This window comes from Pygoscelis adeliae, unplaced genomic scaffold (genome assembly GCF_000699105.1).
Source record: "Pygoscelis adeliae isolate BGI_AS28 unplaced genomic scaffold, ASM69910v1 Scaffold218, whole genome shotgun sequence".
NCBI classification, from domain to species: Eukaryota; Metazoa; Chordata; class Aves; order Sphenisciformes; family Spheniscidae; genus Pygoscelis; species Pygoscelis adeliae.
The window spans coordinates 3,377,557-3,388,440 of NW_008825433.1; the positions used below are offsets into that span (position 1 = coordinate 3,377,557).

A 10,884-nucleotide genomic window follows, 5' to 3' on the forward strand; every position below is an offset into this window, starting at 1 on the left:
CTCCAACCGTGACCCAGCTCCAAGGGCAGCAGGGCAAGAGCCCAGCTCCACCCTCGCTGATTGTACAACTCAGCCAGCAAGCTCAATAAAACATCTTTATTCTGTACATTTATATATAGATGCTTGGGAAACAGGGACAATCCCAGCATTAGAAAAATTCAAGACAACAAAACAGCAATTATGAAGAGCATGGCACCAAGAACAGTCATGCCACAGATGGCAGGGACGAGGTGAGACCAGCCATCAGCTATTTCAGAGAAGGTCACAGCACCCTATGCCCGCTTTGGGGCAGAAAACACCAGGGCTGCTACCAACAGCCAGAGTCCCCCCACCCCCCAGGCAGCTTGCTTTGTGACCCACTAGCACCAAAGGGAAGAGCCTGCTGGCAGCTGGGTCCGTCCTTCTTGCAGGCACGGGTGAAAGACCATGTCACCGTAATACCCAGACCACTGCCAGGATGGGAAGAAAGAGGGATCCTGCTTGAGCAGCGACCCTGAGCCAGCAGCTGCTGCCTCGCTGCTGGGCTGATGGGGAAGAAGCAGATTTTCAGCAGGGTCAGTGCTCCCCCCGAGGGACAGGTCACTCCTGTCACTACTGAGCTGTCTCTGAATCCCTTCATTGATACCACCATTTCACCGGCTTCCCCATGCCTCAGCATGCTCTTCACAGGGTGCAGCCGCCACCTCCCCACCTGCTACAGCCTGGCGGAGTGCGCTGCTTTGCGACGTCCACAGATCAGCACGGGCCACTCAGCCCCGCAGGCACTGCCTGTGCCAGCAGCCCAGAAGCAGAACTTGCTCTCATCAGTGTGGTAGCAGGGCTGTTTGGGTGTCCAAGTGCTATCACAGGTCCTCACCCTTCCCTTCGGTCAGGGCTGGCAGGCCACCATGCCATGCGACAGGGCTGGCTGAAGGCCCGTTGCTCACAGCAGACACATTTGGTCTAACAGTCAACAATAAAACCAAAAGCCTATGTACAGCTACACAGCCCCTGCTGCACCTCCCAGGCTACACAGGGGAGCTGTACGACAGCGAGCGGGAGACAAACGTGCTCCACTCTTTGTGCACAGAGTCCTTGCTGGCAACATCAGCTTTCCTCTGACAACAAACCCCAGTGGCAAGGGAAAGAAAAGAATTCTTCCTCCAGAAGAAACAGAAATAAAATCACGCCACTGTCAAATCACATCTAAACAACAGAAGTCACCTGGTTTTGTGTTAGTAACGCAGCCTGTTCTCACACATTAAAGGCAAGCGTGTGAGGAGCAGGCTGGGCTGGGACCTGGAACAGCCACACCAGGGAGCCCACTGCAAACCGCTGCTGCCAACGTGCAGAAGGCACCGTCAGCCGAACATCCATAGAAACAACCTGCACACGCCAACACAGGCCCAGGCCCAGGCCCCGCTCTCCACAGAACGGCCTCCTGCCCAGCTGCTGCAAGGAACAGATGCAAGTGCAAACTCTGCCTTCAAGACGTTACATCGGGAGGCTGTGCCACTCGGACCAGCCACAGCTTCCCAGGAGTCAGAAAGCAGGATGCTGAAGGAGTGTGTACATGTGAGCAGGGAACAGGACATTTGCCCAACAGTGAGACACTCAGATCGGAGTAATGCAAAACCAACACACAAATGGACACACAGCAGATTAAAGCCAACCAAGATTAAAACAGTTAAAAAGTGTCCCGAATGCATTCTGAGAGGTTCAACCAAGCCCCCACTGTGGTTAGCGGGGTCTCTTCCATCCCCTGCCCAGAAGGATGTGCTGCAGGATGACTCAAGAGAGGATTGTTATCAACCCAGTGCTCAGAAAGCAGAAATGGGACCAGATCTTGTGTCAGAGCTGGGAAAACATCCCTTTACTGCTAGTCTTCAAGGGTTCTGCTCCTCCTAACCAGTAATTTTCAAACAGTAAACAAAGCCAGAACTTGCCTGCCCAGGTCTGCAGGTGCCTCTGATCTGTTCTGAAGGAGGGCAGGGTAACGAAAGTTGCAGGCGATGTGGAGAACATGCTTAACTTGCCCCATGTACGGCACTGAATGCGAGAAACTCTCCCAGGCTCCATCTCACAGTGCGGAGGAGGGACACCCACGCTAGAACGGGACAGCAGCAGCTCCAGGCATCACTCAGAGAGCCATGGGAGCTTCCATCCTTCTCCCTGGGTGTTGGTGAGTGGAGATCTCTCTGACCTAGTGGTAGTCAGAAGCTCAGCTGTCCAGGCCCCAGGGACTCCTCCAGGCCGTTTTCTTTGGTGGTGATGGCTTGGAGGTCAGTGACATGCCCAATGCCTTTGGTGACTCCTTCACGGAAAAGCAGCTTGGCTCCGATCTTCAAGTATTCAGGATGCTTGATGAACCTGAAACGGACGACTGCCTTCTCTCCTGTCCGCAGCTTGTCCTGAAAAGAAAAAGGGGAGAGCTTAGACCTATCTACCGTACCAATGCATGCAGGAGAGGTGCATGTGGATGCTAAGAAGATGAGGCAAATGAGCAGGTTGCCTCCCTCAGACTGCATGGCTTGAGCCCTTCCCATTACCGTATGCATAAGGGGAGACAGGAAGACACAAGCTCTGGAGAACTGAGAGTTCACCTCCCTTCACAGTCTTGCTGTAGTCCATCACGCTGCTTGTTTTGCATGAGGGAATTCTTTAACGTGTCGGGAGGAAAAGCAACCGAATGGGCAGGATAAAGGGATGGAGTGTGCTCTAGGAAGGGACACAGCTACAGATGCCAGTAGCCCCTAGCTTTACTAGAGGGCATGGTGGAATCCCAACAAACCCACAGGGAGGTCCATCTTCCTCCCTTTTCCTCCTGTGCCTACCTTTCCGTGGATCTTCTCTACGATAGCAGTCTGTCGCACATTCCCGACGTGTACTGTCACCTGAAACCCCTTCCGGAAAGTTGTGGCATGGAACAGCAGCACTATCTCGGCTTCAAACACTGAGCAGATGGTGGGGTTCATTTCTGGGCTCACCATGACCATGCCCTGCACAACAACCCAAAGCTCAGACCAGTTAGGGCCAGTCCCCTTGCTTCTGAATAGCCCCCAAAACCACAAACACATCTGCACTCTGCGACTTGTGCTTGCATCCCATTCTCAGCCTTGTACTCATGCTACTTCGTAGCCTGGCCATTTCCTCCCCTTCCTGCGAGTTTCCTGCAAACATCTCTACTTCATTCCCACCCTACCAAGGGGGGATCTCCAGGGAAGCCTCCAGTCCTGCTCACTGGACCAGTGAGCAACCTGGCAACAGGAGGACTCACCTTACGCAGCAGGGAGCGGTCGAAGGGGCCGAGGGCCAGCGTGGCTGCCTGCCCAGCCCGCAGCACACGGCAGGCAGAGCGGTTGCGTTGGATACTGCACACTTTCAGCCGGAGGAACTTCCCGTCGTCAGTGGGACCAACCACCAGGTTCTCCCCTTCTCGGCAGATCCCACTGCCCAGGAAAGAACCATAGAATCGTTTAGGTTGGAAAAGACCTTTAAGATCACAAGTCCAACCGTTAACCTAGCACTACCAAGTCCACCACTAAACCAGAAGAGCAGGACAGAGTTCATCAGCAGAAAAAGGAAGAAATTTCACCCTCCAAGATCAACCTGCACAAACTCCCCAGGGCCAAGGAGGGGAGTGTCCTTGGACTCTACCTGGGACCAACTAACAGGGATGTCCTACAGTAGGAGCAAAAGCCATGCTATCACTCCTAAGAATACCAGGTACGGACAGGGACCATTCTGTCCCCAGTGCTCTGCCACACTGCATTGTTTCCGCTGGAGAAACCTGCACAAACTCCCCAGGGCCAAGGAGGTGAGTGTCCTTGGACTCTACCTGGGACCAACTAACAGGGATGTCCTACAGTAGGAGCAAAAGCCATGCTATCACTCCTAAGAATACCAGGTACGGACAGGGACCATTCTGTCCCCAGTGCTCTGCCACACTGCATTGTTTCCGCTGGAGAGACTGCAGTTGACACCTGTTCTGTGTTGATGCACCGATAGCCAAACTGCTCTGATCACTCCCAAACACTGAGGGACAGCTGCCTTCTCATGGGGTAGCACGCAATTAACCTCTGCTGGCATTGAAGGACTTGCCCTCTACATTTCCTCCCCCTACTTAAGGAAGAAAGCAACGCCTTGGGATCATGGCTAACCTCTGCCGACTCTGGGTCCCAGCATGCCTTCCTTCAGCATGCTACAGGTCACATTCCTAATCCAGCAACTTTAGAGCAGATTCTCTGCTTGCCACCACACGACCAATGGTCTGCTCATGGCACCTCCCAACACCCTGTAGGGCTTTACGCTCAGTCATCTGGCAGCAGTCAGGACCGAGCCTTGCACTGCTTCCACATCTGCAGCGGGTGACTCTAACCTTGTGGGAACTCCAGCAACCATTCACACCCACGCTTGTCTGCCTGGCCTCACTTACCTCGACAGAGTTCCTCCCACAACAGTCCCCACCTCTGGCACAGTATAAATTTCATCGACCTGCAGCAAGGCAACAAGAATAAGCTGCTCAGACAGCTGTGAAATAGCACTCCAGAATAAGGACAAGGTGCCCGCCCCTTGTGTGGAGGAAGGTGAGCTCTCTGCTGGTCATCAGACACCATCTCGGAGCTTTCACCAGCTCCCACTACCTTCCTATTAGAGGAACCTCTGCCTTTTAAGTGGCAACCAGAGAAACAATCTTATCCCTGAGATGGTCATCCCTTGGTTAGGACAGAGTCCAGTCTAACAGGCTTTTTTTAAGAAGCGAGTCCTTTCTTTAATGTCTCCCAATAGCCCAGGAGTTCACCACATCTCCCCCCACAGTGTCCAGATCCCCCAGATGTTTGTCACATGTCACAGCAATGAGTGCAGTACCAGCACTGGAAAAAAACTACCCTTACGCACCTGAAACTCTGTGAGTTGCTGCATTAGTTCTTCCTGCTCTTTACTGTTGGTCAGTGGAGGGAGGATGTTGAGGAAGACTTTTAAAAGATCCAGGTTTTCCCCAGAAACACTGGACAGTGTGAAGATTGGGGTGATGCTGTCAGACATAAATAGACAGGAATAAGCAGAAGGCCAGAGCGCAGCTGCAGAAGGTGGCTGGGATTCTGAATCTACAGAGTCCAGCAAGAGGACAGAGACTACAGCGATAAATGGCTAGAGCAGGAGGGCACATGGGCTAGGTACAACTCTGCAGTAACCCCTGCCTCAGTGGTTGGTCGAGGCACCAATCCCCTGCCAACCCACACTTCTGTCATGGAGAAGTAACTCCAGTGCAGCCTCAGGCACCTTCTGCTCCCAGTGCCCAGAAAAAGGTCTGGGAGGGGAAAATGCCTTCTTGGAGAACGCAAAGGTAGGAAACTTGATGAGGAGCCAAGATGTTCAAGACGTGGTCGCCTCCCCTGTGGTTGCCCTTCCCCAGCTCCACACAGCAGCCCAGTCTGAATTGCCTGCTCCCAGCAGAAGAAAGGAATGGTCCTTACTTGGGAGACTGTGCAAACTGCTGTGCTGCTGTAACAGCATCATCATCTGAGTTCACAAGCAGGGGGAGCTTGTTGCAGCCTGGCTGCTTCAGGATTCGCTCCAGCTGCTTCACTGTCCGTTCCACGGTGGCTTTTGAACACAAGTCAACTTTGCTGATGACAATGAAGAAGGGGACCTTGAGGGCCATGGCCAAGCCCAAGTGCTCTCGCGTTGTGCCTGCTGCAGGAGACAAGTGAGAGTGTAGGTGCAGTAGCAGTCACCACTGTTGCTTGTTTATGTGACAGCTATGTCTCCTGGCTCTCCCACAGGGCCACGCTAGAGATTTGACCCTAACTGCTTAGTTCATCAGGCAATGAAAAAGCAAAATTATTCTTTTAAACAAAACCAAACATCAGTCCAGAAAAATAAAAACCACCAAGAATTTTTGTGACTGATCTGTTTGCTTCAGAAAGATGCAGTATTTTTCATTCTTGGGCTAGAGTTTGCCAGAAAACAGCCACAAAAATATCAAGGAAAAATGTGGGAGAACTCCAGCTGCCTTTTTACAAGGCTTCAGGATTCAGCACCCCTAAGAATATGTCAAAGTTGGGTTTTTTTCTGACAAACACAGCCTCAAATTCCAAACAAAGCCTCTCTGTCCAGGGTACAGTTTAATGCGGTCTACAGCTGGTTAAGAGGATCCCAGCTCTGCTCCCCTCCCAGGTACTCATAGGCACTGGCTTACAAGAAATCAGTAAAGGCTTCCAGGCTAATACTTTTTCCTGACAACCGTTCCCAGCTAACAAGGACCCACTCCCCCAATTCTCAATGTCTCTTCACACGTTGCTGTCAATCCATGCAGGCAAGGCAACACTCACCAATGCCAGTGTTCGCGCTAACCACCAGCATAGCAAAGTCTGGGCAGTAGCTGGTGAGGCCAAAGATGGTTGTTTTCAGATACTTGTGGTGGCCAGCCAGGTCAATGAAAGTGATCATTTTGGAAGAACTCTCACAGATCTCTTCTGCTGTTCGGGAGTCACTGTAATTTACCACCTGAGGAACATAAGGACTCGGTGAGAGAAGAAGCCCCAGCAGGCAAGTGAAGAAAACCCAGCTCTTATCTATCCACTTTGTCCTCAGAATTAGTGAGGAGAGATCATTCACCATGGGTGCAAGAAATGACATCTGTTGCAAATGATCAAGTAGCACTCAGGTTCAGCTAAAGGGAGGGCAGAGAGGTGGCACAGCTCTGTGTCATGTCCCACTCGCAATTGTAACAGGAGGGTAGTCCTATTCTCCTCTAGCTTTTTGAGTTCAGCAGCCCACTCCCTCACCTCTCCTTTGCTGTTGAAGCCGAGGATCTCAAAGCTGATGCTTGACGTTCTTCCTGACTGGATTTCATGGAGATGCCGAAAGAGGTTGAGGCGTGCTCTGCCCCGCCCGTTGTCCAGCTCTCCTTGCGTTAGGACACCCAACAGGGTTGACTTCCCTGAGTCCACATTCCCCAGCACAGCTACTCGCAGGTCTAAGAACTACAGGAAGAAGAACAGAGAAATCATGAAACTTAACCGCTGCTGTGCTGGGTGTGCATGAACACTGCATGACAATGGAGATGGGCCTCAGAGAGCTTCCCTCCATGATGGACACCGTGCAGTGTAATCTTGCCAAGATTCTGCTCTTGCTCCCAGCAAACCACTGCCCAGGAGTTGTGAAACACTCTCTAGAGTTACGATGTGACACATCAGGCTTTGATGTCACAAAAAAGGCCATTTGCTGCAGCAGGACCTCTAAATCCTTCTTGTTTGCACACTGGCCTGCATCAGAACTGTTGCTGTAGAAGTGAAATAATTTCTCACCTCTGATCCAGGCAATCTCCCCTACTGGTATCTGCCTCAACCACAATCTTGGAGATGAAAAGCTTTATGATCAAGCCTCCCTCTGGCAGGTCTTTAAAGCATCTGCTATGGGCCAATCTATGACGAAGTGCCTCTAGGGTTTGGGCTCCCATCCCAAAAGGAAGCTGCTTGTATGAAGCCTCTAAGTCTCCAGCAGGAGAGGACAGCCAAGTTGCAGGTCCCTACCTGCTGGTTGTCAGGCACCTTTCGGACAAGCACCTCCGTTATCTTCCTTGGAACGTCGCTGTCGTAATCGACCTCCCTCTCCCGCAGCACCGTAATGTCAGCCCCAACCCTGCCACAAACACGAAAGGAAGGATTGAGCCATACACTTGTACACAGCAGCTCTTGCACCTCTAGAGTCACAGCTGGCAAAGTGAATGGGATGAAATCTGGGGATAGCAGGGAAGGAGCTTCAAGCTTCCAGCCAAAAGCCCTATAATCGCCTTCGTATTTCCAGAGCCTCATGATGAAGGAATTTCAATCATACAGGGGCTTTGTAGAATGGAGCCACCAGCTCCTCAGGGGACTCCTGGGGCTAAGCCTCTCTACTGGAGGCTGTTTATGCCTGCGGGTCCTGCAGATGAAAGGGAACACGTACTTCTCTGCCATACGGCGCAGTGTCTTGAGCGAGGCACGCATCTCCTCCTCTGAGAGGCCCACCAGCAGCCCGTTGTCCTCCACACCAATCTGATAGACGGCCTCACCTCGGCCTTCCTGTAGTCGCCACTTCATCTGTGTCACCAAGTGCTCAAAGCGATATTGCGAGGGATTCACTAGCTTTAGCTGTTTAACGGAGGGGGTAGTTATAGTCACAGCCTGAATGCAGAGGGAATCCATTGCCCAAGCCAGCAACTCCCTAACCCAACACCATGAAGAAATGCCCCCAACTCTGACCCACCTCTAGAAAACACAGCCCATGTTAGTGTCTGCACAGAAGCCATAGGACAGGTGAGAAAGGGTTTCACAAATGTGCATACATATGGCAGAACAACTTTCCTGCATCTTGCCAAAGGTACCTTGCAGGCAGGTACCCTGCCTGCTGTGGGGGTAAAGGCAGCACTGTGGGACCTATCTGTGACACAGGAGCCAAGTAAGCACAAATGGCAGAACAGCCACAAGAAAGTGACAAATGATTATCAGGGGCACCTGCAGCTCTCTCTCTCAAAAGGAAGAAGATTTCAGGAAAAACACAGTGGGTGTCATCTCCTGAAACAGATTCCTAAAAATGAGTACTGAGATCAAACTCTTCCAGCTCAGCATACTGGGTATTGCTAGGCACAGAGACACAGAAGATGACCGATAGTTCCTTAGTACAGTGTCCACTTTTCTGTCCCTTCCTTGGACATGTTCCCCATATGCTGTCTTTGGTGAAGTTACTCACTGCAAAATAACCCTCTGGGAGGAAGACCTCCTTCTGCAACCTCAAAAGGCTCACCTTGTACTCGATGTTCCCATCTTCTGCCTGGTCAGAGAATGAAACAAGACAAAGGTTAGATGCTGTGCCAGCAGGGACTTCTATAGGCATCAGCTGCCCAGATACTCTGCAGCTCGTGCTAATGGTTTCAGACAGAGGGAAAGTGGCAGAAATATACTGTGTTAGGTCACAGCCTCTTCTGCCATTCATTCCTATGCTCAACTGGAACTTACTTTAGGTTTGTTTCTGCTGTTTGCATCCCACATCATGAAAACCAGAGGACAAAACTAGAGAGGGACACAGGGCGTAATACTGTTTTTGGGGGATGTTTTTACTGCCAGTAAAGAATAGGGCCAGTCTAACAGTCACAGAGAGAGAGTTCTAGTTTCAAAAAGGCACAGGCCAGCAGATGATTAAAAGTCTCCCCCCTCACCCACCCATGATCCACAATGCCACCCACAGCATCCCACTCCCACCCTATCCAGCAGCTTCCATCTACCCAATGTGCACAGAAACACGGGACTGGGAACAAAAGCCACTGCCTCCTCTCCTGCACACCGATACCCTCCCTCACTCAATTAGTTTTTCATTGACTCCTTTCCATATCTTTGTGTATCTTCTCTCTGCAAGAGAGAGGACTACGCACATAAGGAAGCAAGCTACTGACTTCTCTGCAGTACAGCAAGCTGGTCACTGGCCTGGCAGTTCTGGAGAACCAGAGCTGATCGGGACTGTTCGTACACAACGTGCTCAGAAGAACTTTCCCAGGAAGGGCTGGAGCCAGATTAGGTTGTCACAGAAAGGCCCGGGTCCTCATCAAGCTCACTCCAACCACGACGGGCTCCAGCTTTCCAGAGAGAATGTATTGCCAATATTGAAGTAATTTTCCCACTGATTCGGTCTAAGGACCACTGAGAAAGGGCTGGAGCCTGCAGGAAGCCAAGTACTCTGGCAGACTAAATGGGGCTGCCAACACTAAGCACTTCCTTTTCCTCTGGACACCAATTTGCATGTCAGGAGAGGCCACAGCCGTCTCCTTGCCTTCTAGCTCAGCTCCTAACCACAGCGGTGCTTATGGTGGCAAAAGGCCAACAGAGGGAAGTTCTGAACTGTCAGCTCAGCTCTCAGGCAGCGGAGCTATGCAGTGAGAAAAGGGTACTTGCGGAAGGTTTTCCTCTCTTACCATCTACCAGCTTTCCAGCTCTAAGAAAAACACATTCACATACTGCGCTGTCGTCTAAATAAGGGGGTGGGTCTCTTTCAAGGCAGCTGAAACTAGAAAAGCAACAAGCCTAGACTTGCTGGGCCACATACTGCACAGGGTAGCCAGGGACAGGAAGCTGTGCTGAAACCACAGGGGGCTGTTCATCCTCCAGCTGAAAGAAACAAAAACTAAACTGCGGCTGCAGGGAACAATCCTGCCCGTGGACAAGATCTAACAGTAGCAAAGTGCCGTTTTCCCTTCTTGCCAAGAGTCACAGCCCTGCCTTGTGGAGGAATTGCTCCCTCCCAGCGCAGCTCTTATGTATTTTACAGAAAGCTCACTGAGTGGGGCCAAGCAATCGACTCCAGGGCAATGTAATGCACCCTACAGTGGCAGTCCTATTAGTGCGGTGCCAACTGCCTGAACTAACCAACGCACTCGCTTACTACCAATGCCATTTTTTCCTGCTGCAAGAGGCAAGTGCCTCACACTCTGTCAGTACCATCTGCATTTCAGTGTAAGAAAACAGTTGCCAAATTAGCTGGGAAGGGAGTCACTGGAACCTGCTGAGCAGTGTTTGAGTTTGGCAGCTGGAGAGGGACTTACACCCACCAGATCGGCTCTCAGGTAGAGATGCGAACAGGATGCTCGGGACTATGAGTTGAGCAAAGCTTTATTTCCGAAGCTATTTAGTTCCCAGACAGCAAAACACCCACAGATGGACGCCGGGCAGGCAGATACTACTAACGGACAGGGTTTGGAGGGCCACGCAGGGAGCTCGCTGGCACTGGGGGCACAAGCACTGCGCGCTGCCACGTCAAACCCCGGAGGAGAGACCGGGGCAGGAGGGCACACCGCTCTCGGGGCCGGGGCTGCCGGCTGCAGAACCGCCCGCAAGTGTGCTAGCCCAACCCCGGCACGGCCCCGCACCA

The 10,884-nt window shown here is 51.8% G+C and overlaps 1 protein-coding gene across 1 annotated transcript; it reads right to left on the minus strand.

The window, feature by feature from the left end:
- Nucleotides 1-719: 719 nt before the first annotated feature.
- LOC103922854 (GTP-binding protein 2) lies at nucleotides 720-8,794 on the minus strand. Its single transcript, XM_009331058.1, has 11 exons — nucleotides 8,770-8,794; nucleotides 7,933-8,117; nucleotides 7,518-7,626; nucleotides 6,771-6,968; nucleotides 6,315-6,489; nucleotides 5,457-5,676; nucleotides 4,879-5,014; nucleotides 4,415-4,473; nucleotides 3,257-3,428; nucleotides 2,814-2,978; nucleotides 720-2,390 (listed from the first exon to the last, which is right to left on the minus strand). Exons 2-11 carry the CDS (start codon nucleotides 8,064-8,066, stop codon nucleotides 2,193-2,195), a joined length of 1,566 nt encoding a protein of 521 aa, XP_009329333.1. The 5' UTR covers nucleotides 8,067-8,117; nucleotides 8,770-8,794; the 3' UTR covers nucleotides 720-2,192.
- Between the last annotated feature and the right edge of the window lie 2,090 nt (nucleotides 8,795-10,884).